Source organism: Protopterus annectens, chromosome 2.part1 (genome assembly GCF_019279795.1).
Source record: "Protopterus annectens isolate FY-2018-M chromosome 2.part1, PAN1.0, whole genome shotgun sequence".
Lineage (NCBI taxonomy): Eukaryota > Metazoa > Chordata > Ceratodontiformes > Protopteridae > Protopterus > Protopterus annectens.
Window position 1 is genome coordinate 1229258452 of NC_056729.1, and position 27862 is coordinate 1229286313.

A 27862-nucleotide genomic window follows, 5' to 3' on the forward strand; every position below is an offset into this window, starting at 1 on the left:
TATTAATTTGAACCTGTTTTTATGTTTACATGTTTTCCAGAAATGTATTTTTCTACCACAGATTCTGCATGCTTAACTCAGTACTGGGCAACTCTTCCTCTTAAGCTTCTAGGCACACTGCAAGTGATATTAGTTAAACTGCAAACGATTTGTTTGGACTGTATTCTGAAATGTTACGTAGCTCTCAGTTTCATGTTGATCACTTTTACATCCTGCCTTTACTTCTGATTTTTGCCTAAATGGCTCACATTTTATTTTATACACATCATCTTCAATTATTATTTCTGCACTTGTTATACACACATCCAATCCATAGCAGCTTTTCGTACGGGCAGGTTCATGTCTCTTAATAACCTGCCCCTTGTTTCATCCTTTTTATACAATAAAATATCCTGCATCTTATTAATAAATCATGCAAGTAACTAAATTCACAGTATTTGGCTGTATTCGTCCAACTCAGTACCATAAGGATTTACAGAGTCTGCAGAGAACCAAAAGTTGTTGCCCTTCAAGAAAACTAACAGGTGTATGCCTTTATGGTTTCTTCCCCAATATAATGGAATGTGGCACACTGAACTACTTTAGACTCTTCAGCTAATCAGTTTTCAATGAAAAATATGATTATCTAGCTCTACATTTTTAGCTTTCTGCCAAACCACCTTCAAGTGCCTCAAGTGCAAGAAGGTGCAGTTCAGCATACTGCCACAGACAATTATGTTATCTGTGGTTCCAAAAAGAGCTTACAGTTACTGTATCACTTTCTACTCTAGTGGGGCAAAGAACTCTTCAGGGCAGTGGGTGTCCTTTTCTCTCTCTTTACTCACTGATTTTAAACACCTACAATGGTGGAAATGGGCTCTTTCTTATATCAAGTTGAAATAATACAAACTTCTAAAGATCTCGTCCACTAGAAGTGCATGCCTTTGCCCACAAAGCAACTAAACTTTTTTTGCATATTTCTCTCTCTGACTAACTGTAGGCTCTAAGCAAAGGACATCCTTTTTATACCTGCTGACTTTAAACACATGCTAGTGTGGAATCAGGCTCTTCTCAGTTATCAAGTTGAAAAATATAAACTTCTAAAGACAGTGGGTATCCTTTCTTCACACATCTGCCAATGTGAAATCAGGCTCTTCCCCATATTAAACTGAAACAATACAAATGGGTCTAGTACCCCAGATATACATGCTTTTTGCACAAAAAGTACCTAAAAAGCTATGGACATTTCTTTCCCTGGCTCTACTTGTAGGCTCTAAGTATGGTTAAGCAATTTCAGCCTTCAAGGACAGGGAATTGTCCAGCACTGTTTCATATAGGGCTAGTGTTATTATAGGTTCATAGGTTCATACTAGGCTATCTGCCCTAGGGCATTTATAAGCCTAGCCAGAATGTGTTTGGCTTTCGCCACCCATTTTAAATTTATTTTGCTATGTCCTTTTTCGAGGTTAGTATACTGTGCCTCTGTCTAACAGTGACATAGAAGTGATACCCGGGGTAAACCTACGATCTCCCATCCACTCATCAAGATTCCTCTTGAAGAGAGTCAATGAGGGACTCTGCCTAACCTGGACTGGGATTTTACTCCAGAGTGAAGGGAGCCTCTGGGTTATGAATCTGTCCCTCCAGCATGTCCTATTTATTTCAGTGCTGAGGTTCAAGTCTCTCGAGCGTAGCTCGATGGGATTTGGATTTTCTGAGGTGCAGCATGTCCATTAATTCCGGGTTGGACATAGCTTTATACGTCAGGCACAGATTGTCTCTGAACAGGCGGTATGCCACTGAGTAGAGCTGGAGTTTCTTTAACCGGGCAGCAAATGGCATCTGTTTGAGCCCTTTGATCCTCTTGGTGAGGTACTTTTGGTGTCTTTCCAGTTGCTGCAGGTGTCTGGTAAGGTACATCCCAAAAGGGGCATTGTACTCAATTATGGGCCTGATGAGGGATGAGTAAAGAGGCACGATGACCTCCCCTGATCTAGATGTGAATCCCTTCATGATTAGGTGGGCTATATAAAATGTTTTTCTAACCACTTTGGCCACGTGGTTGTCAAATGAGAGATTGCTATCAACTTGGGTCCCCAGGTCCCTAATTACTTCTTCTGTACTTAATGGACTACCACCTATGTGGTAATTTGTGGGCACTTTGTTTTTGCCAAAGGGGATGACTATACACTTTTTGGCATTTAGCTTGAGGCCATGGCTCTGGCACCAGTTGTCTGTTTCTATGAGGCCCTTTTGGAGGATGCTTGTGTCGGCTGGAGAGTCTATTATGGCGCCCAGTTTGCAGTCATCTGCGAACTTGTTCTACAAGCCAGTGTGATTCAAACTGACTCAACTCCTCCTTCCCTAGCATTCCTTAGAACTCTCAGCCTGAAGCCATCCTTTCAGACTCTACTTGTTTTGCTACAGCTACCCAGCAAAGATCACTCAAAATAACACTGTATAGTTATTGCCTCTCTCTACTTCTTTGGAATAACTACACTGACGGATTTTTTTTTGGAAGAATAGAAGACAAAGGGTTCATAGAGACCTTCCACAGTAATAAAAGCCTGCAGCCTTTTTTAAGTTTTCAATCCAAACTTGAAAGCCCTGAATAAAATAAACCTCATTCTGGAAAAAGGTACAATAATGCCCTAGCCAAGAGCATTCATAAAGAGAAGTGTCAAAAACTATTTCATCCTGTATATGATCATTCCAGTGCCTACTATCCCCAGCGAAAGTGTTAGCACATTCAAAATTACAGATAAGCTCCAAAAAGCCCAAATTAAAAATGGTTTCTCCAGGCATACCTCTCAACCTTTTAATGCAAGAAATCTGGACAAGGCCCAAAGATAGGGACATATTTTAAATATTGCTCTTGGAAACTTAGAAAGTTGCTAGAATAACAGAGTTCATTTTAACATGCATTTTTCTGAAGGACATGAAGTCTGAAACTCAAATGTATGTCATTATTTAGCGACTTCAGTTCTCAGATCATCCCAGTGATTTGCCAGAAAACCACAAACTTTGAGGAACAGACCACAAATATGAGCCAAAAATCTGGACAGTTGAGAGGTATGTCTGCAGGCCATCCTCAATCTCATACCCAGGAAGGTAATACTTTGTCTTAAATGCCCCATCTAAGAGGCAGAACTATTAACTGATGTTGGACATAAGTCCCAGCATAGAGAAAACTTTTTCTGTCAACCGTATCCAAATCTTAACTTCTTACAAGGAGGTAGACAGGAGAGGTTCAAACAGATACCAGAACCTTTGCTGAAGCAAATAAATCATACAGGACAGCAACCTATGATGCCTGGTCAGGATGTTGTGGGCTTGTAGAAGATTTCTGCCTTCTTAAGTGCACAAGAAAGCAGAATCCAGTTGCTTGCAGACTGTATAAACAGATTCCTTGAGAAGAGCTCAGTGAAGAGGATGACCCAGGACCCCTCAACCTTCCTGTTAAGATAATGGCAAAGACAGAAGTAGAAGTTCAGTCCATAGTGGACATCATGACCCAAAATATCTCCATAATGGAGGGCGTGCATCTGGTGGGAATTCATGAGGGAAAGTTTCATTTAATTTCATTTGTATGCCTCTGACTAAAAAAGTCTGGATGCTCACAGCCCTCATCAATGGACAATTGGAGAAAGGAAGACTCTCTTTCAACCTTAGCTCCTAAGAGGGCATATCCACATTCACTTTAGACTCAAGGTATTTTTTTAAACAAGGGACATCTTTATTAAATCATCACATATGATACATGCAATCATACATTTATATGAATGAAAACAAACCACACCGGCAATTATAGTTGTAAGCATTTTACAACACAAACCACACTGACACACAAGTTGCAAACATTATGCATCACTTATAATCTACCCAATCATTTTCAGTCAAACATTACATAGCTCATTTAAGGCCTGCCTTATTTTAAATCTCACTCCTCCCCTGTACATAGTTCCCACAATTCTTATTTTTATCTATGTAGTTTGTTCCTATCCTTTTTTAAAGATCTCAATTTGAATTGTTTTATCTCAGTTACTATATATTATTTTATTTATTTGACATTTGTTGACCGAGTTAGTCTGGCTGGCCAGAAGCCCTTTTCAGCAGAGACCTGAGGAGAAAAGCTCCAGTATTACATTACTTGGACATTAACAAAGATTGTAATTTACAAAAGAAAAAAATAATACAATAAAAACTAACATTCTTAGTACATGGCGGGTTCAGTTTTTACAAAAGAAAACATTAGTCTGAAATGAACACAAAAAGTACAAGTATCAGAGATTTATACACAAGGATTAAAGGCATGTAAAGATATTGTAGAAGATGAACAGAGACCTGATTTTTTAGCATAACTGAGGAAAGTTGTAGTGAGAGATGAGAAGAATATAGAAATAGCACTAGGAAGAGTATATTGTGAGGAGGAGCTACTAAGGTATATGGTTGGAGGTAGTACATAGTGGGGAAAAAAAGTAGAAGGACTAGAAAGTATAGATGGTTTAGATGTTGATTTCCATTTTCCAGTAGTTGCTTTTTTGTCAGCCACCATAATTAGACACAGCAAGGCCTTACCATGTCTAGGCAATTTGGATTTTGTATCGTAACTCAGAAAAATCATCTCTGTCATCACACCAATCTGCCCATCCAGCATTTCCAACAATGCATCATGCAAGGAGTCCTTATAGTCCCACCAACTCACAGCACTCCGAGAAAATATGTTCCCAATTACCACTTTCACACCTCCAGCATTTGCTGTCTACCAGAGGAAAAATTATCTGGAGTCTATTTGGGGTGTAAAGACATCCATGTAAATGTTTCCAAGCAAAAACCCTAAATCTTTTAGATTTTGTCACATATTTGGGAGACGCACATATCCTCCCATTATTTTTTTGTGAACTGCTTATCCTCCCCATTGTTTCTTTGTGAACTGCTTATCCAATCTCTTTTCCCAATCATTTCTAACCTCCTCTGATTGCTTCTTATAGTTATCATGCACTATTTTATATGCTCTACTAATTATTCCTTTTTTAATGTCAACTTCTGTTCTAGATTCTACTAAAACCTATGCCGGTGCTGGTCTTTCATTTAGCCTTATTTCTCTTTGCCTATACTCTCCCTTATTCCTTTCTTGTTGCCTATACTCTGATATCAGTCCTTGAGAGGAAAGGCAATCTTTAACCTGTAGTCCAAATAAACTTTTGCTGTCTTCCCATTCTATTATCTTTCCCTCTCTAGTTATTTGCTCCCAATACATTGGTTCCTTTGCCAGTTTTCTCCAATAAATTCCAGCCCCCAGCTTTCTCCAATAAATTCCAGCCCCCTTTTGCCTATTGTCTACATCCCTATTTTAAAGTCACTCTATGGGCAAAATCTCCTTTCTCCATTCCCATGTTGGCTTAGTTCTACACTTTCCTGCTGCTATAAATATAATATTCTGTACAATTATCATCATTCTCCTTAAAGACCTGCATCCAAAATCCCAGTCTCTCCTTGTTTCTTGAGCTCCCCCCCCCCCAGTTTCATCATCATCCCTTTCCACTTTGAATTATAGGTTTCTGCTTCTGCTATGTATAGGAGCCTTAACTGTCTAGCTCTGAAATACCCCTTCAATTCGGGTAATCCCAATCCGCCATGTTTTATTGGAAGAAGCATTTTATCCTACTTGACACCTGCCATCTTCCTCTCCCAGATAAATTCCTTCAGCACTCTTCTCTTCTGTTTGATAAAAATATGTCTGACCTAGGTACAAGACTAATGGGACTAAAAACATTTTAATTGCTTGTATCTTGCTATCCATATCTATATAACAACGTTTCCACTTTTTCAGTTTTTGTATTACCTTTTATTTAGTCTCTTCCCACATATTCTTAGCTTCCACACCAGAATCATTTTTAATCCATACTCCTAAATACTTCATTTTATCATGTTCCCATAAATATGGCTATTGCTGAACCAATTCATATGTGGGTACATAACTGACCGCTATTGCCTTTGTTTTAGCTTCATTAATTTTATATCCCAAAAAGATATGAAACTCTCTCAAAATGTTCTACAACAATGTAATGTCTCTTTCCGGTTTTGTCAGGTATAAAATACCATCTGCAAATAGAGCCAGCCATTCTTGACTACCATACCAATTATATCCTTGAATTTCTGAGTCCCCTATTTTCTTTGCCAATGGTTCTAAATATAATGCAAATAACAAAGGGGAAAGAGGACACCCCTGCCTGGTTCCTCTGCTCAAGCAGAAATCAGATAGAACCCCACCCACTTTCACTTTCACCTCTGGTCCCTCATATATCCTCCTAATCAACCTTATACGTTTTTCAGGAAATGCAAATGCTTCCATTGCCCTGCTCACAAAGTCCCAGCTTTCTCCGTCAAATGCTTTCACTGCATAAAGACCCAACAACAACACTGGTATTTTCTTACATTCTGCTTCCATCTGGATCATCAATGTTGTGTTAATGTTGTTAAACGTTTGCCTCCCCTCCACAAAACCACACTGATCCACATCTATCAAATTTTGTCATTACTTTTGTCATTCTTTTAGCCATTATGGACATGAACATTTTATAATCATGGTTTAGTACTGAAATGGGCCTGTATGAAGCTGGATCTGTTGGATCTTTACCCGCTTTAGGTATTATAGTTAACACGGTTTTCTTCCAGGATGTTGGTGCTTCTCTTAAAATACTTCTGAACAAAACCTTCCAGATCAGTTTTTTTTCCTCCTCCTAGCTTCCAAACTTCCACAGAAATATCATCTATTCCTGGGTCTTTCCTGTAGATTGGTTATACACCACAACACATACTCGAATGCCCTGTGTTCGAGTGTGAAGATGTCTGAACAAATTGTTCAGAAATCAGAACACCAAACACAGTAAATACCGAACTGAGCATTCAGTAAAAGTCGAATGCTGACTTTGCTGAAATGCTCACATCCACTCAACATCGTAAAACACGTTTGGCAGGAGGACAAGCCCCCCCCCACCCACCTACTTATATATACAAACTCTGAGATTGCACTACACTGAGGGAAAGGTTACATTTCCCAATCCCCACTATAGTGCGATCTGCACTAGAATGTTTAACCTTGCTATAGTGAATGTTCACTATTGTAAGGTTCGACAATGTAGTAATCACACTTACGGTTCTGCTGAGTTTTGCACATATGTTGATTGCACAAACTATGTGATAGTAAACCTCATCTCAACTCCTCCTATCCTAACCATTAGTAACTTAGCCTCATGTACCTCTAACACTGGCATATTTAATTCTTCCATTAACATTTCCATTTGTATCTTTTCTTGATTTCCATATTTCTATGCTTTATACAGATTTTCATAGAATTTCCAAATTATTTCTAATACCTCTACATGATCTCTTTTTACCTTCCTTGTTATAGGCTGCCTAAGCTTGGTGACAGCCCTTTCTACTTTCTATTGCCAGAGTCATTGTGGTAAAAGTTTTTGTGCTCTACTGGTGTTATCAAAAAACAGTTGCCTAGCAGCAATCTTTCTAAACTCATGTATATTACCGAGGTAATCCCTTATTTTCTGCTTAGCATTCAGCAGTTGATCCTCTTCTTGTTTTGAGAGATTTCCCCTATTCTGCAATACTTCAACATTTGTCAGTCTCTCTAAATAATTCTTGTTACTAAAACTCCCCTTATTTTATCTCCACCTATTTTAAACTCTACCTTAATTTTATCCCACTCCTTAACTATATTTTCAGAAGTAATTTCTATCCTCTCAGAAAGCTCCTGAATAATCTCCACTACCCATTCCTTAAAGTTCCATCTTTTCAACAGATGGATTGGAAAGTGACAGTTTCTAATGTTTATTTCATTACCCTGTGTTATTATTTTAATTACTGATGCAAGACCTGAAACAAACAGTTACTGGGTGTTTATCAAGACCTTCAATTAAATGCACATGTTCTTGTGAAATGTAAATTCTGTCTAGCCTTGCCCAGCTTTTACATCTTGGGGAATAAGAAGTAAATTCACTCCAAACTCCCATTACTGTATTCACATCTTCCATGCCAAAAATCTACCCTCCTTTGTTATACTTTCCCTTCTTCCCCCCAACACATCTTCACTGCTGCAAATCAAAGGGTCTATATTATAACAGCTAATGCTGTATAATCGACCGTAAAATGTTGAAATGGCAAAATGCCGAACACACGGAACAGCGATTTTTTTCCTAGCAAAATAAATCGCTGCTCTGCAAAAAAACTGTGCCCCCCCCCCCACAGCCCCCCTACTTAAATATACCAACTCCAAGATTGCACCACAGTGGAGGAAATGGCAGTCTCGAAAACGGCCCAGTGATTTTTTTCCCCCGTGGGGGATCGCTGTTCCGTGCTTTCGGGATTTCACCATTTCGACTAGAGGGTCGATTAAACAGCATTAGCTATGTTACGAGTTCGCTGATTTAATAGGGACCAATCAAATACCAGTTCCCACTATAATACTCTTTGCTGAAAACTGATAATTTCTCCCAGAATTTTCTTAAGTTCTATTATAACTGTTTTTGGTGGAATATAAATACATGTCAATGTAATTCTCCTCCCTTGCCAGTAGCCCATTAGCACTACAAACCTGCCATTATCTTTTTTATCCTCTAAGTATTGGAGCTCCACTTGCAATTAATGCAAGTACTTCTCTTTTTCTTTGTCCCAGATATTTCACTGAATAATTATACTGAAAACCTTTATCAAATTCACATTTAGTTCTTTCCAAGGATCTCTTCTATAACATAGTTATTTGACACATTTTTAATATAGTTCACTATTCTTTATTTTTTGTATTTATCTGAAACCATTAACATTTAAAGACATTACAGAAAGTATCACTATACTAAAAGTTATTACTCCCACCTTTTATGTAAAACACCTTTTTTGTTAAATGTCTAGTTCCAGTGTTTGTGTTACATGCGTACACTGTTTGGCAGGTTGAACTTTTATGCAGTAGTTTCTTATGTCCATTTCAGTCCGTCACATATTATAAAACTTTGTTTTACTGAAAACCCTCAAACAAAAAATATCCCCCTAAAACCTATTTTAATACTAACACACAAAACTACGTACACTTGAAATATTGAAGTTTTATCATCTGAATAAGAACAAATGTCCCAAACTGATAGCCAGACCTGAGTTAACCTACAACAATGGTTATCCATGCTAAACCACATGGTGCAGCCTGTGCTTCTAAGTACTAACTAGTTTTGTCTTACCTTTATAGCTCTCCCAGCTGGGAAACCCTCTGAATGCTTTCAAAGAACATTACCTTTTAGCCAGTTTCTCTTCTCTTTTTTTCCCGCTCCAGCCAATCACTCTCTACCAAACTGTAACCGATTTCTCTTTATCAGATTATTTTCATGGAGACATGAAAGCCAGATACTGAATTGCTCCTAAGCATACATTCATTTGATAAAAAAAAGCCTCAAAATATTCAATATATAACCCTACAATCCTCCAAAAGTCTCTTAAAAAAAAACTCAAACAGTATCTCAAAGTGAATTGGCTATGCCCATGTACCAACCCTGATTAAGTTATACTAAAAGCATATTCTGCAATTATCATAACTTGTAACTACATCACCAAGCTCTGCTTCCTATCTGATGTCTCTTACTTTTAATTGTCTGTCCATGTCAATTGTGAGTCCCTACTAGGGAACACTACTAACCCATTGTATATAATCACTTTGTTTTTATAATTATATAATTTTATAATTGTTTGCTAACTTCTGTGCAATCTATGTAAGTTTGTCTTTGTGGAGCTTTTCTCCCCGGGCCTCCGCTGAAAATGTACATGTATCCAGTCGGACTATCCCGGTAAATAAATGTAAAATAAATAAATAAATAAAATATTCTTTTTCATTTACTTGCTTTCTCTTAAAACTTGTTACTAAATCAATCTAAGGTATTTAATCCAGTCATTGCCCCATGCAAGAATGAGAAAAAGCACATAATTTTTTTTTCTTCTGTCATGCTCTTTTAACCAGGCTTTTTTTTTTTTAACACTGCAGTGCCTACATTTCTTAAACTTGAACAAGAAAAACGAGAGAAAGAAAATGTAGCACCTGTTTGCAATCCCCATTACACTTCAAGAAATAACTGAGAAAACAAACTACAGCATGAAAAGAAAACCATACACCACAAAAATAGTACTATTAAGAAAATGTTTTATTTACTTAGTTAAAACTTTCTACCCTTTCTTCTCCTCCCCAAAGCATTTTTATGAACATTAATGACATGAAGTAGGGCATATATGTTAGAGTCCCTCACAAGTCCAACACATTCTGAAAAAGTCCAATGTTTCCAGATTTTCTTGTTCTGTCATATTTCACAAATAATAAATGAAGGTATCGCCGCCATCCAAAGGTCCAACTCCAGAAATAAGAGACCAAGTATCAGAAACAACAGGAAAGGACCACCACGAACTGAAACATAAGCAATGTTTATTCCAAGGACATAAAATAAGCGCTTTCACATGCTACCAAGGCACGCTTCATCAGATTTCAACAAACTAGTTAAACTCCAAGATATATATACATATTCATTCCATCTGATTCAATTAACACACATATCAATCAAATAAAATTAACTCATTGTTATACTTCAGTCACTAGTATTCATGGCTGCATTATACAATATATTAAAACCTTATTCACAACTATACAGCTTTTCCAATACTCAAATCCATATAGGGATATCATATAACAAATTCATTCTAATCAAGTAAAAACAGGAATAAATAAAAAATATATATATATGTGCATATACAGAATAAATAAATAAGCATATAAATCAATAAATAATAAATCAAATATAACCATAATATATAATATTAAATGAAATATCACCATAAATAAAATTACAATTGAAGTTAATCTATAATAATACAATATATATTACTACCATATATACAACAATTATTCATATGAATTAAGTATTCCTGTTAAACTATCTGCCTATCTACGTGCAGTAAGAATAGGTTTAACACTAACAAATTGATTAAGACCCGGTTCCACATGCGCTCGCAACTTAAAAATTCAACATAACTCTACTGACTCTAAATAATTCAGATTATCACCACCCCTCTTATTATTAATAACTAGCTGTAAGACTCTAAACTTGAAACTGTGGTCCATATGGACAACAATGTGTTTGGCTAGTGCATTAAGTTGATTCTTTTTCCTGATGTCATATATATGATTATACATCCTATCTTTTAATTTCCTTGAAGTCATCCCTACATAAAATGCTGTACATTCAGTACAGGTAGCTAGATAAATAAGGTTCATACTAGTACATGTCGCATGAAATTTTGGTGTAAACACATAATCTAATGTGGGGTGAACAAAAGATTGTTCATCAGTAATACAGCCACATAAACTACATTTATTGCATGGGAAGGTACCTGACCATAACCATTCCCTATGTATCACAAATCTAATTATGGTACTGTAATCTCAAATTAAGTTACTGGTTTTATTACTGCTAATCTCCATCTCCCAAATCCTGTCTCTGCTTAATTTCCAACGTACTCTCAGTTATTCTAGTCAACTCTTGTGCACTCTTCCTTCTCTCAACATTTTCAGTTGAAACAGTAGAAAAGGTTTACCAGGTGCAGTCTCTCTGTGGTTTCTATTACCAGAAGAACAAGCAGCAGAATCTCTTTCCATTTGACAAATCACTTTGTTGGACAAACGTTTGTATTTCATCCTTAGCATGTACTTCATCCAAAAATGATTTTGTCCCTCCAGGGAACAATACCTTGAAGACAGCTGGGTACAGCAATTTGACTCTCACATCTGCTTCTCGATATTCCCTGAATAGTGGAGTGAATTTACTCTTCTTTTGCCTGGTGTAGAATGAGTAATTCTCCACAAACAAGTCTGCTGTCTCCCACTTTTAGTATATTGTCTTTCTGGCAGAGTTTTGCCAGAATCAACTTCTTTTGCTGGTAGGATTGCATCTTGACTATTAAAAGTCTAGGTTGCTTTCTCATAGCCAGGTTTAAGCCTACATGATGTGCCCTTTCAACTAACAACTCCTGCTCTGGAATACCAGTCCAGTTGCTTATTTGTGATTTCATTAAATTAATGCAGTCTGTTCCTTCCAGCTTCTCTGGTACAGCTGTAAATCTCAGGTTTTCCTTATGTGCTCTGTCCTCTAACTCTATTATTTTTTAAACATCTCTTCCTGAGCAGTCTCATATTCAGCCAGGCCTTTCTTCATTTCAACTTCTGATTTCTGGAGCTTTATCAGCTCATCTGAGCATCTGTATAAACCTTATTCCATTTTTTCCAGCCCTTTGTTGTGCTGATATACTTCCATCAGTGTTTCATTTATTTTAACCAGGTCTGCGTGCAGTTGTCTTGTATCTTCCTCTAGGTTACTGGAAGTCGTCTGGAGTTTTTTTTGCTGCAGAGCTACATAACTTTCCCCAGTGTTTCTTCCTCACTTTTTGCACAAATTCTTTCCAGGTGCTCTGTATTTCTTTTTTCCTGGCATCCAAGCAGTACAGTTACTAGAGAGTTACTGAAATTTACCCATAAACACAAAAGTTTACTGGCCTTCTCTGTTGAGTTTCTGTTTTCACACTGGGAGAGCTAGAGTTAAGCTGTTATTCAATCTGCAGCTATCTTGGAAATTCCTGCTACACCTTTCTGATCTTCCATGTTTGGAATCTTAAAGACACTTGCGTCTCAAAGTATTAAGCAAACAGGGTCTGTGGAAGACTTTAACAGAATGAGCACCCAATTCAGAGAAAACAGCATGCAGCCTTTACTCTGGCATCAGTATGTATTCTCCCTAAGGGCATATTCCTGTACCCAGGAGGACAGTCCTCACCAGACATGAAACAAATGATATGCACCAAACAAATGGTTCCGAATGGCGAGTAAGACCTACGGAAGTCTCGAACACCCTGACTACTGAAGTTTCGCAGGACTCTGGGTGGGTGGGGTCAAGTCCTCAGTACCTACCAACACAAATGAGAACACACAGGCCACTCAAGGACTACTCCACATAAGTGTTGGTGTGCTCTAGTCATTCTACTATGAAGAAAGTACAGTTGTGTACACCTACCATAAATGTAGATGTTGGAGCGTATTCACTGTTGCAGTCATTACACTTGGGTTATCCTGTTGGCAGGCTACCCTCAGTCGGCCTGAATTACAAAGTCTAGGTCCGGCGTCGGTTACTGTCGCCTCTTCCCTGATGTCAGTGCGCCAGGGGTATAAAAGATGCAGCAGACGCCATTTTCTTCAGTTTTTCTTGCCCCAGATGTCAGGTGCTCCCCAAAGGGTAGGCTAAAAGTATTCCAATAAAACATGCATGCACCAAAATATATATAATACCTTCATCTATAAGCAAACACACCACATAGGTTGTATAGGTTAGAGAAGAGCAGATAAATTGCAGCAAAGATATGGGGGATGCTGGGTGGGTAACCTGGACTGCAACAGTGAATACACTTGAACATCTACATTTATGGTAAGTGTACACAACTGTACTATGTTCTTCGTGTTTCACTGTTGCAGTCATTACACTTGGGTTGAATCCCAAAGCTAAGGTTGGGAGGCTGGAGCTAAATAGCATTAGGAGCAGCTATGAGGCCCTGCAGAACTGCAGTGGCAAAGCCTGCCCTTGATTTAGAGCAGAGTGGTAAATGATGGTGCTTTGTAAAGGTGTGCATTGAACTCCAGGTTACAGCCTCTAAAATGTCTTTGGTTGGTACTCCCCTAAGGAAGGCTGCTGAAGTGGCTGCTGCTCTGATTGAATGTGGCCTAATGCCCTTAGGCACTGGCGTGCCATGTTGTGAATAGCAGAAACGGATGCAGTGGCCTATCCACTTTGAAACAGTCTGCTTTGAGATAGCCTTTACTTGTGATCCTGCAGCATATGCCACTAGTAGTTGCTCTGTCTTTCTGAAAGCTTTGGTTCTGTTTAGGTAGAAGCGTAGCTGTCTGTGTATGTCCAAAGAATGCAGAATTCTCTCCTCCTTAATTCTGTGGGTTTGGATAAAAAGTAGGCAGATGAATAGTTTGGTTAAGGGCCACACTGGACACTACCTTAGGCATAAATGTTGGGTTTGTCCTCAGAGAAACCCTGTCTGGATAAAAAATGATAAAAGGTTCCACAGCCATGAGTGCCTGTAGCTCAGACGCATCTTGCAGAGGTTATTGCTAAGAGCAGAGCTGTTTTCCAAGATAAAAACTTTATATCAACTGTAGCGGCTGGCTCAAAAGGAGGCAGGGTGAGTTTTTCCAAAACATAATTGAGGTCCCATGCAGATATTGGTGATCTCCTTGGAGGCTTTATGTTTTTGGCTCCTCTGAGGTACTGCCTTAACAGCGGATGAGAAAAGATTGGTGGCTCTGTATTGTAATGAGCCGAAATGACAGAGGAATGAATTTTGATTGATGAAAAGGATAGGCCTTTGTCCGGCATCTCAGTTGAGTATTGCAAAATCTGAGGAATATTTGGTACAGCTGTGTCAATTCCTTGTGCCTGGTTCAAAGCACAGAATCTCTTCCATTTTCCAGCGTAAGATTTTCTGGTACTAGGCCTTCTGGCCTCCAAAATGACATCCATTACAGCTTTAGTGAGAGGCGCGTTTTATATTACTACATTATCCGCCATGCTGCCAGATTTAAGGTCTTTAATTGGCTGTGCAGGATCCGATTGTTTTGTTGGGATAGTAGATGAGGTATGTAAGGCAAGGTCCAAGCCAAGCATTGAGACAAGTTCCTTAGGATTGGGTACCAGTGCTGGCGGGGCCAGTCTGGGGCAATCAGTATCATCTTTGGCTTCTCTTGTCTGACCTTTAGGAGTACCTTGGGGAGGAGAGGCAGTGGAGGAAAGGCATATACTGCTTAAGCTTTTCCAGCTGAAAGAGAGGACGTCCACTTTCCATGCTTGTCTGTGATAAGTCCTTGTGCAGAATCTTTGTAGTTGGTAGCTGTGAGGAGAGGCAAACGGATCTATATCCGGGCAACCCATTTCCTTGTTATGCTGAAGACTTGTGGATCCAATTTCCACTCATGGGGATCCATGAGGATTCTGCTTAGTTTGTCTGCCAGAGTATCTATCTTTTCCTGGCAGGAATCATGCCTGCAGATGTACCTGGTAAGTCAAAGCTGTGTCCCACAGAGTCATGGCTAGTCTGCAAAGGGGGTAAGAATGAGTGCCTCCCTTCTTGTTTATATACCACATGACCGTGGTGTTGTCGGTCTTTATCAGTAGTTGTCCCAGATGAAGTAGGTCCTTGAAGGCTGTCAGGGCATTCTGGACAGCTAGCATCTCTTTTTGATTGATATGTAGATGCATTTGGTTTGCGGACCATGTTCCTTGAATACATCTTCCTGCCATGTGGGCCCCCCAGGCATAATCTGATGCATCCGTTGTTAATGTCTGCCTGGCTGGGGGTAAAGTGAATGGCTGTCCCTTGTTCTGGTGACAAGCCTTCGCCCACCAACGAAACTCCTTTTGCAGGCAGGGAACGAGGGTAATGATAGTTTCCAGGCTGTGGCAATGTTGAGTCCAAACACTTTTTAGGTACCATTGAAGTTTCCTCATATGCAGTCTCGCATATGGAATTAGTAGAATACAGGATGCCATGAAGCCCAAAGCCTGCAGAATTTTTCTTGCAGATAACTGGGCCTTTGTTGCCAACAGGTTGAAATAGGTAGTCAGTTGCCTTTGTCTGGCGTGAGATAAGCCATCTGGGCAGTTGTATTTAAGCTTGCACCAAGGAATATTATCTCGAGAGGGTACTAGTTTTGCTTTCTTTTCGTTGACTGTGTGCCCTAGGCCTGTTAGAAATCTCTTTACAAATGCCAGATGCTGTAGTAGAATGTCCTTGTTCTCTGCTTGAATGAGGCAGTCGTCCAAGTAAGGATATATTTGTATTACTCTTTGTCTGCAGAATGCAATTACTGGTGCCAGGCACTTTGTGAAGACCCTGGGCACAGTAGGTAAGCCAAAGGGCAGTGCAGAGAATTGGTAGTGCATTGAGCCAGCTTTGAATCTGAGGCATCTTCTGCATGTTTGTCTGATTGGGACATGCAGGTATGCCTCTTTTAGGTCTAAAGTCACCAGCCAAGCCTTCTTGCCCAGCATGGGCAGAAGTTGCTGTAGAGTCAACATTTTGAATTTTGGTATATCCAGAAATGTGTTTAGAATAGACAGGTCCAGTATTGGTCCTGTCCTTTCTTGGTACCAAAAACAGTCTTGAATAAGATCCTTGTCTCTGCTCTTGCTCTGGAAAGGGATGAGACTTGCTTTTGTGCCTCTGCCCATTGATGTTTTAGCAGGTCTGGCCAACCGTTTGTCCTTGGCAGGGTATGGAAGTGAAACTTGTGGTTTTGTGACACTATGTCTAAGACCCATTTGTCCTGGGTTATTATGTGTCAGTTTTGAGAAAAAAGTGCTAGTTTTCCCCCTAAAGGTGCTGCCAGAAGATAAGTGCTTGGTGCAGGCAGGGGGAAGTCATTGGGACGGTTTCCTGTATGGTTGTGATTTGTCTTCTCCACTTTTGTGTTTATTAGGTCCATGATGATGCGTCCCACAGCTTTGCATATCAGACTAGTCAGGCTAATGGGGCGATGGTTCCCAGGGTCTGTAGTCACTCATTTGTGGAGAGGGATGACTGTAGCAGTGTACCATTTGGCAGGTACAAAGCCTGAGGTGAGGCTGTGATTGAACAGGGCACACAGGTGAGGTGCCAGTTCACTCTGTAGTTCATGAAGAACACAACCAGGGATATTGTCAGGTCCCACAGAAGCTGTATGCTTGGCCTTGGACAGTGCTGTTTTAACCTGTGCAGCAGTAATACTGGGTGCCTGGCAATCTACTGGTATTGTGATTGGTCCTTTGGGGAGGGGAGAGAGGGGTAAAGTTGGCAGTGAATCTGTCGGCTCAGTATAGGAGGTTCCATTGTGCAGTAGCTCAAACAAATCTGGGTATTGCCGTGGAGATTCTTTACATAACTATAGAAGCCCTTGCGATTGTCTTTAATATCTGCTGCAATTCTGTTTTCATACCTAGCTTTAGAGGATTTGATGAGGGATCTCAACTTTTTTTTGAGGTAGATAAGGGAGTTTTTCCAGTCTTGGGACTTCACCTTATTCCGCATCAGTTTCCTCCTCCTGTTGTAGAGTTTGTTTATGGCAGGAGACCACCAGATTGGCTTCCTTTTTTTTGGAGGAGTGTCTTGGTTCTATTAGGTATGGCGAGACCCATGCATTTGTGTACGTGTATGTACAGTGCACTGGTGTATGATTCTGTGGTCACACAACTATTCTCCATTTGCATGGGTGCCGTGAAGTTAGCCACCTCTGTTTTTTGGATCCCAAAGTTAGCTTTGGAGAAGTTTTTCATGGTGGTTACCTTTGCTGGGGGAGTGGGGTGGGAGGGAGGGATGTGGATTTCCAAGCTGATTAGTTTGTGGTCGGATCTAACCAGGGAGGAGCCGACTACTGGTTTATTGCAACGGTGACCCATGTTAGTAATGACCAGGTCAAGAATGTTGCTAACAATAGTGGGGGTAAGAATGAGCTAGTCCAGGGCATTGGAATTAATGAGCTCCAGGCAACGTTGGACAAGTGTATTGGTACACGAGTAGTTTACCCAGTTAATGGAGGGGTAGTTGAAGTTGCCTAGTAAGAGTGTGTTAGGCTGGACCCCAACATTCTCGGGTCTATATTAGATGACCGAACGTTCAGATATTCGAATCATAGATGGTTGACATCATATGATCGAACGTCGGAAAGGTCGAAGGTGAAAGTCAACGGCTTTTCATGCACAGAATGGGAAATTTTCCCTTTCTGCACTGAAGTGCGTTCTCGGAGTTGGTATATTTAAGTAGGGGGTTGTGGGGGTGCTTGCCCCCTTGCTCAGAGCGTTAAGTTTTTTTTTTTTTATTTATTATATAGTCAAGGTTTCGAACTTCCCTCATAATGAGTTTTTGCTCATGTGAGGTTCAAAGTTTTGAAACTTCGACTATATAATATAAACCCATATTCTCCTGGGTGCTTAGGAATGTGGAGTGCGAGTCTTGGGACATGGTTGGGGACCTACAGCAGGCTATGACCTGAATCGCTGTCTTACCCAATGTTAGCTGCACCTGAAGCATCTCTGATGCGTTATGTTGGGCTACCAGTCTGAAGATGTGTGCAACCTTTATGAATATAGAAATGCCACTGCCTTTGGAGCTTTGGGCCAAGTTCTGGGGCCGAAAGGTGTGGAATGAGTTACAGCCTGGTAGTACAGGAGTGCTTTCTGCTGCCTTGAACCAGGTCTCTGTTACAGCACAAATGTCGATGTTCTCCATTTAGAGTGCACTGAGCAAGTGCATTTTGAGATTTAGACTTCTAGCAACATGACCCTCAGATTGCATTTGTTTGTAGCTGTTACGGTTGTAATTTGGTCTTTGGAACAATACCTAAAAAGGCACTATAGAGGTGGCAAGAGCCTTGGCCAGTATCCAGAAGCCAAGGGGTGACAGATGCATGCCATCTCTGGCAAAGCAGAGGTCTTGTCAATCATGTCATCCCAGGCAGACAGATACTGGATCCCCTTAGAGTGACACCAGAAACGTAGCCAATTGTTTAAATCAATCATTTTCTGCTTTTAGCATTCTGGGTGATGGTAGGATGCTGCTCAGGGCTAGGGTCATACTCGCCTGGGTTACATAATCCGAGAGCTCCCCCATGTCTCTCTATGTAGTCCAGGGAGGTTCGTCTCAGGTCATTCACACCCACATGTACAATGACAGAATCATATTTGTACCTGTTGTTGAGCGACCTGAGCGCATGCATTTAGTGTCGGATCCTGGCACCTAACAGGCAGCTGGCTGTTACTTTCTCCTAATTCAACCTAGTGAATGGGACACCAGTGTGCCTCACTATCGAGTCACCTATGACTAGTGTGTTGGGCATGCTGTTTTGCCTTACGGGTTTTGGTTGAGTGGCACACTGTTTAGGAGAGTTGTCTCTCATGATTACTCTTGTGTTGTGGCAGAGTGCGTTTCTGACTTGGAGGTCTCTGCTGCTTGGGTAGATTTTTATTGAGAGCCTCCACGAAGGTGGGTGGCAAAATTCCTGACATGGCCTTCCTCCTGATCATCAGCAAGCAGGACTTTGGGATGGGGTAGATTGTGCCCACCTCCTTTCACAGAATAGTCCGATCCATCTGACTGAAACACTCAGTTACAACTAAAGGTCTCAGAAGAGAACATACATAGTCATAGACTGGATCAAGAACATAATCCACAAAACCTTGCATCACAGCAAATCAGCAACCACTTGAGGGAGCTACCGCTCACTCCACATATGCAACAGTAACCTCTCAGTCAGAATGTAGGAAGGATTCCAAAGAAAACATTTGTGCTGTGGCTAATGCATCTCACCATTAAATGCAAGAAACTGTCAGTACCTAATTTCAGGTAAAAGAAAACTGCTAGATTTTTAACATCTGTGGTACAATTCCCTCAAAAACAGCAGTTTCTTAAGGCTAAAATTATCTATTGCTTTGGGCCAACGATTTAAAGACTAGCTTTATGGAAATAGTAATTTTAAAGTAGATCTACTCAGACAGTTAGATGTGTTTATGCCAGCATAACCATATGGCTAATTTCTGCCCACACCATACTTCTGAGAGAAGGCACTGAAAATCCACAGATAATTTACTTTTAACAGTCACTCCATGTGACCTATTTTATAGCTTACTGCTTAGGAAATGCACTACTTTAACACTTACTCTATGAGGCACTTGTACTGGAATGGTTTTCCTGTAGTAACTGCTGCTGTCAACATTTTCAGACTACAAAAGTAGTCAATAACTGGAAAAACTTGAGATATTTACACAGGAGGTGCACAACATCTGATGCACCCCATATTGCTGAAAATAGTTTGCTTCTCAACTCTTTTTCACTGCAGAAATAATGCTCAAGGACGACACATGACCTCAAGTACAAGAAAACACAGGTATCTATTATATACATATAAAACACACGCACTCTCATACATTTGATACTGACCACATGGGGACTAATCAATGATACAACTGGCTAACACAGGTGTAATGGTAATTGCCAGAAACCAGAGTTAGCATAATTAACTTTCTCAGGTGATGAAACCTAGATTTTTAGCACAACCATCTCTAACAGCTCTGGCATTAAAAAAAAAATTGTTACAACAGTATGAAATATAACAGAATTGTGCATGCATGATTCATTAGATGCAAAAACCAGCACTAATAAGCACCACATGGAATTGCACAGCTGCCCATGTTTGAAGCAAAAAGGCGAGCTGCTACTTAAAATTTCTCTGATTTGTGGAGTACTAAATATGAAATCAACTACTTGAAGTAGCATTTTGCTGCACACCGAAAGTGACTACCAGAGTGCCAAATGCATTTTTCAAGACATTAAATGACAAACCTTTAATAATTTTCAAGTAATCTACCATAACACAATACAAATGTTATTGCCTCATTTGCAAAGACTGCTAAGAAAACCTGAAATCCTGCTACTTAAAAAGCAGCGTCTTGCCCACACAGGCTTCCTAAATCTGACAGGAAACATGAATGGACAAAACTTTATAATTCACAGACAAAATGTACTTCAAACCACACAGCATAACTTACAAAGCCTCTTAATGAAGGTCAACGTAGTTAAGCAAGTCTTAACAGAAGACATTTTAATTAAGGAAAAGAAACATACCCTATTTGCATTATAGTAAAGGACAACCAGGTATCTGTTGCAGACGTTGAATCCAGACAAATGATCACAAGCATTTTTGGCATCAAATATGTCTTCATAGACAACGTATGCTGTTCCCCTTGTTTCAGGTGTATTTCCACTACGAGAGAGAGAAACCCAGTTAGAAAAATGCACTACACAGAAGTGAAAAATGTTGCAATGTCCCAGTTTTACCACTGCTGTAATTCTGAAACAGCCTATTGATTTGTTGTATGTATTTAAAACAATTCAATACACTTTGTCAAAATATTACAACTACTTCATAAGGTATGTTATTCACACTCCTTCACGTGTTACACTGTCATTTTCCACTAATAAACAAAGAGGTTTAGGTCACTCAGCTACAGCACACCAAAAGATCCTTTTTAGTGTCAAGGGCTGGTGTATGTGATAAGACAGGCTGCTCAACCTGCCACTGGTGTGATTCCAGTCCACGGGGATAGTATGGGGGACACAAAAAAAACATGGTGTAGGCAGGTAGCGGATACTCAGCTGGGGGCCTGCAAATGGGAGGAGAAAATAAAATACTACACATGTAAATCATACCTGTATGCTGAACTAGGAAATAGCCACCTGAAATTGAACTTATAACAACTACTTCAGACAAATATACTAAAAATGCAAAAATTGCTGTCAGTGGGTAAAGTAGGAAGCTTGTGATGCATCGAGAAATATAAATAGCTATTAACTCTGCCATACAGTAAAAAAATACAAGTGTGGTGCAGATGAGTTGCTCTTCAAATGTCTCCAAGAAAAAAACCCTTCACTTTCCCACAAGGAAAAACAAAAGAACATGCTGCATCCAAATAGAAGAGAGTTTGCTTGTAATGGGCCCTAAAATGAAGCTGACATGTCTATGCAAGCCATTCCCAAATGCGCACAAAAAAATTACACCACTGTAGTTCAGTGCATCCTTCTGTCAGGATTAAATACTATAAATGTATCTGCAAAGTCACACACGTACATTTGAGAAGTGAAAATGAATTTATCCATACTGCTACTCTCAAAGTCAATTAATGATTCATGATGGTCGTATCCATAAAATTGCAACTGCTGGTAATAGTGTTATCATAACAGGCTAGAAAACAGACAGAAAAACTTAACAAGGACAGTACTGAGGTTATCAAAGAACTCTGCCTTCAGGGTAGGAAAGACTTTCTGGAGGAGGTAGTGGCGCAAACAAAACTGAAAAGTGGCAAGGAAAAAGAAAATGTTCTTTTGTCCGTGATGGGAAGAAGAAAATATTTTTCAGTGGTGACCTTACATTAACAGAAGTGAAAAAAGAAAATAGCACAGATGTAAAATATCTGTTGTAAAACTCGTGCTACTATGAGGCCTGATCATAGTCACTAATGTAGGACTCGTACTACTACAAGGCCACCTCACAACATCAAGGCAAGCATCTTTTCTCGATGTGCCAGCAGCATCCAATTTACCAAGATTTGTTCACAGAAGACAAATTATAAGGCCTCACAAAATGTGTATGAGGAATCTGCATATATTTCTTAATTAATTTCGCACTTGACAAATGACTACATAATCTGGTCAGAGGACTCCATTTATATATTAAACATGGACACATCATAACCAGAGGACTCCATTTATATATTGACCCATCATGATTTACATGGAAACCATTAGCATAACTTATAACATCACAAATAAAAAGCACAAGAAAGAAACTGCTATTCCCAATCAAGCTAGGTCACTACTGTCAAAGAATGCCTAAAAAAGTATTGGCAAAATCTAATTACTTTTTATTCGCAGACTACAGTGGCTTGCAAAGCATTAGGTAAGATGAGAATAGAAATTATTTACATCAATAAGTACTACTAAAAATACTGACTGTGCCATTAAGAGTGAGTTAGCCATTTATAAGCACTGCATTCAAAACTGGGGGAGCTTTGTAGGGAGTCTTGCACAGATAAAGGTGAATAAGGGCCATTTTAGGGTGTATGACTCAGGAGATGTTAGTGGGTAATGTAAGGTTGCCATAACAAGTGTTTATCTGGAGGGGAGACCCACAATTATTATGCTGAAGTTTGAAAACTGCTGTGAACAAGAGTAATGTGTCGCTGACAGATATTGCTTAATATGTGGAACTACGATGAATCCACATACGTTAAAGTGTTCTGCACTATCCATGGGCTGTGAATGTAGAAAATGGCATTTAAAGAGACAACACGATTTTCCATCTTTGGTACATATGAGTTTTTTTGAGATTGTTAACTTGGCTCAACCTAAGAGGGCTGCAACTGCTGCTAACCCTTTTTTTTTTTTTTTTTTTTACCCCTAGATATCCCGAAATCCCCCCTCCAGCAATTACATATCCCGCTGAACATTAAATTTCCCCCTACAGATGAATAACCTACTATATGCACGTAATCTACCCTATTAAATCTATTCCTTTTCTATCAATATGAGGGTATCATCTTTTCTATTATAATTTCTCCATTCTTGCCTTTTCAGTTTTTGCTATCCATCCAATGCAAACACACATCCTACCAATTAACCTTGTCTTCCATTTCCTTATTACAGAGTTCATCTCATTTATCAGCTTGTCAATCCACACGTAAATCATCCATTACTGCTGAATTTGAATTGCTGTTAGTCCTCTGATGTTCATTTATTTCTTTCATTATTACTGTAACTAGAAAATGGATGCAAAAGGTGCCAAGAGATCTGTCCATCCACCTGCTCAAAATAAATATAAATGCCTGTACCCAAGAGAGTTTTAAAAAGTTAAGGAAAGGTGTGAAACAGGCACTGCAGAGTCAAAAAAAAGCATTACATTTTGTATCACTCAAATTTACAATCCATTTTTTGTTTTGCAGCCCTTGCAAAAATTCCTAATATGGACGGTTTAGTTAAACTGTGGGGTATGCCTGCTCTGAGTAGTAGTAAGTCATCAGTCTGAAGTACAGTTCTGAAATAAGACAACCCTACCATTAGGATACTAATAAATGACAATACAGGGCTGAATATAGATAGCTCCTTGGAGGAAGTATAATTTTAGGGAAGGTTTGTCACAGAGTTAAAAAACTTGGTTGTCTGAAGTAGTCAGTAAGGCATGTAAGAGACATCAACAAGGCCTAACAGAGTATGTTTATTTAGTTTATTTACACTCTGTTGATCAGGTTAGTCCCAGGAAGCTAGGAGTCTCTTTTCAGGGGAGACCAAAGGTGGTACTCATACTGACTAGGTAAAATATGGCCAGTGCACCAAGGAAATTCTTCTACTCTTATGTAGGGGTCTTTATGTTTTGCCTCTTTGAAGCTTGGAGGGAGAAAGCAGGAAGCAGCTGGAAGGTGGAAGGTCTTTGCAGACAAGCTTTTCTCAAAAAGACAGCGAATTAGTGTTACTGCTTTGGATAAATGTAGGTTGGACATAGCAAGTTTAGAAAAATGATAAATAAAATTATCCAAGGAAGAAATATCAGAGTCCTAGTTAGAAGCTGTGGAATGGTGTAGAAAAGAAGATAAGTCATAAGGAACCTTACATTCCAGGAGAATGGAGTTGGCAGGACCCTTTAGATGATGGACCATGAATGGAGGAACACAATGCTGAGATCCAGAGTCAGGAAACTGTGCAGGAACAAATGAAAAGTTATTTGGCAATGATGCTGTAGCTGGTGGTGAAGTTACAATGGCAAAAGTGCTCCGTGATCAGGATGCCTACAAAAATAGACCAAGTTTGACAGACATTACACCTGGGATAAATTAAGTGAGATGTTGTTTTTTTTTCTGTCGCACATTCAATCCCCAATTCATTTTGGAAATTAAAAGTTTTGAGATGCTACTTTTGAATCCATTAATGCAGATGTTTCTGAACAAATTAGAGACTACAAACCATGTTTCTCCTTGGAATTAGTTCATTTTTGCTGGAGCTGTAAACATTCAGAAGATGAAATTGTTTAAACAACTCAGGAATGATAGGGACTCTGAAATGGACATCAAGTTATACTTGTCAGAAATGTATTGTTTACTTCTAAAGTGTATGACGAAAGAAACTTGCAGAATGGTGTTTCTGAGGGATGAGTTGCTTTTTATGATGAAAACGTTAAACAATCACCATGTGTGAAAAACATTGATGGGATACGGGACACATATGTAGGACAGCAAAAAAATGTAGTACTACTGAAGGGATGATTCCCATTCTATTAATAAATGTCCTAATCGACTTTGTAACCGGTGTGGTCAAATTGGCAATTTTTCAACAAAAAAACTGTGCAAACATGGAAAAAGCATTAATGGTTTGACTGTGTAAATGAACACATTCATTTCCAGGAGATGATATCCAACATTTAATAAAGGGAACAAAAATGAGGATGTAAAGAAAGATCACTTGCCTGTATTAGAGTTTAAACGAGATAACAGATCAGATTCATTAGAGTGAAGATCAAACTACAGATGTTCAACATATGGAATATTTATAGGCAGTACAGTCAAGCATATAAAAGAAATAAAATCTTATAAAACAAATATATCCAAAAAGGTAAGGGATAATGTTTAGTCTCTCACTTTAATAGCATCAGAAGCACTGACAGATGTCCATCTGTATTAAAATAATGCAAATGTAAAGAAAAAATATCATATGGTTAAGAGTTAGAATTCAAAAAGTGTAAAAAAGTAGAGGGTGCAAGAACAGAGTGGAAGGCCTACTGTTTGGTGTTTGAGCAATGAAAACTGCTCAGGCTAGGTAGCATTGTTATGTTCCACCCAATTAAAGTTTTAGATGTTGACAGTATAATGTTAGGAAGGATACAGAGATTTATGATTGGGTCTCTAATTATAACCAGCTTATTATGTGTTCATGATATGGACAAAAAGACACAAGACTGAAGCTCAAGAGATGAATTCTGGCACCCATGCCAAAAATGGTACATGTGTAATAACAACCCATGCCCCAGAAAAAACATTCTGAAAGTTCCTTTCATCACAGGGTTGCCAAATCATAATTACTTGGGGTATAAGGAGCTTTATCTGCTCCACATACCAGCAATTTTAGCAAAAAAAGAAAAAGGAACAAAAAAGAGAAAGCGTATCAGCGAGACAGGTTTTGACAGATTTGAAAAACTGTACTTAGCGTGCACTGTCAAATGGCAGCATACCCCTCAACTTCTTTGCTTAAGAATTCTGGACAAAGCCAAAAATAAAGGACCAAAATTTGGGACAATTTTTAAATATGGCTTTAATTCACTAAATTAATAAAACAAGTTTTGCATCAACAATTTAGTTTTATACTTCTTCTTGTTATAAAAAAATCTGCCATTACTGACTGACTGTGGTCATCAGTGATTTACCAGAAAATAAATCACTTACAAGGGATAGGACAAAATTATTAAGAAAAATCAGGAACATTTTGTACAAACAAGAACAGCTAAGAGGAACAACAGGTGTAACTGAAGTGGTCCACAGACACAAGGTAAAACTGGATTTAAAAGCTGCCAGACACTTTGTTTGGCCATCTGGAAGCAAAGTGAAGTTCTAAACTTTTTAAAAAGAGATTTTACTTTCTACTATGGTTCTTAGTCAGTTGACACTGCCTGTTGTTACTCCCTATCATGACACTCTACCTTAACAACTCTTAGGGTGCACCTAACATGCCAGGAAACTGCTTAAGTTCATCTTTTTCCCTGATTTTGGAGTGTAATTGTGGCACTTCATGCACCACAATTGTGTTAAATGGTCTTGTTAGACATGTAATTATGCTACCTGCTAGTACCAACATGAAAGACAGAGTTAAAGAAATGCATACGTTTAAACATTTAAATATGTGCTTTTGGATTTAACTGTTATTACTTATATCTTGCATAGCACATGCATGTTTAAGGGAAATGAACAGTGGACAACTGGTACCAGTTTTTTTTTTGGGATAATTTAACAGGGATAAGGAGATCCTCACCCTAGCCAAAGATTAACAGTGATTTTGTCAAACATCTAGTGTTACAGTAAGTGTACTTGCACAACTGTTCTATGTTCATCATTAGATTACTGCCACATGGGATGATTACAAAAGCTTAGATAAATAGGGAGGAGGACGGAAAATCAAACAATAGCTGCCTCTGAAGAGCAGTTCTAGCAAGTCCTGTTTTTGCCTGGAGAATGATTTAATCATATAATGTTTGGTGAAGGTGTGCACAGATGACAGAGTTGCTGCCTCTAGAATACTTCCAGTGTTTTGGAAATGGGTGAACTTTAGAAGTAGCAAAAGCCCTGGCAGCATGAACTTTGACCTTAGAAAGGAAAGGACCTTCTATGGTGAGAACATCAGGATTGGATGGCTTGGATAACCATTTGGAAAGCTGTCCATTTAGACACTGGTTCTCCTTTCTGCCTGCATTCAAAAGGAAATGAAGAGCTGATCTGAAGCTTTAAAATCTTTTGCCCTGTCAGTGTACTATCTATAATGCCAGTGGAAACCCAAATTACACAAAATTCTCCACCCTTACATTGTGGTTCAGAAAAGAAAGACAGAGTTAAATAAATTGGTTTAAATTGAAGTTTGACTTTACCCTTGGCATAAAAGAAAGGGTTAGTTAAACTCATTCACTCCAATGGAGCTCACCAATAGGTGGAGCCTAAGCCTTTTGACAGAATCAAATTATGCCCTCACATTTCAAATAAATATTCATATCTCTGGAACCATAGGGATTATGAAAGTATAAATGGCAAACTCTTCAGCACAAATTATTTTATAGTGGTAGTTTTCTTTAGGTTCTAGGCCTTGAAGTGAATTAGTCATAGTAAATACAGTAACTATTGCATTTGTTCATAGGTAGGTACTAGGCTGTTGGGCCAAGGGCCTAATTAAGCCTAACCAACAAGGTTCCCTGGCTTACGCCACCCAAGAAAGTTAATTTCCTGTGCCCCTGTCGAGCAGAGCCACAAAAGTGATCCCCGGGGTGTATTTCCTATTTCCCATCCACTCATCAAGATTTTTCTTGGCGTGTTAATGAGGACCTTTGCTTGACATAGATGGGTAGGTTGTTCCAGAGTATAGGAAGCCTCTGGGACAGGAATCTACCCCTCCAGCATGTCCGGTTTATTGTAGTGACAAGGTTTAGGTCCCTAGAGCGTGTAGCTCAGAGGGACTGGGA

General features: G+C 39.2%; 1 protein-coding gene across 1 annotated transcript in view; it reads right to left on the reverse strand.

The window, feature by feature from the left end:
- Positions 1 to 27862, reverse strand: part of SF3B6 (splicing factor 3b subunit 6) — a 231763-nt gene that overhangs the window by 117448 nt on the left and 86453 nt on the right. Inside the window, exon 3 of the mRNA XM_044062758.1 lies at positions 20725 to 20863. Within this exon, the coding sequence (XP_043918693.1) occupies positions 20725 to 20863 (139 nt within the window). The remainder of the gene's footprint in view (positions 1 to 20724; positions 20864 to 27862) is intronic.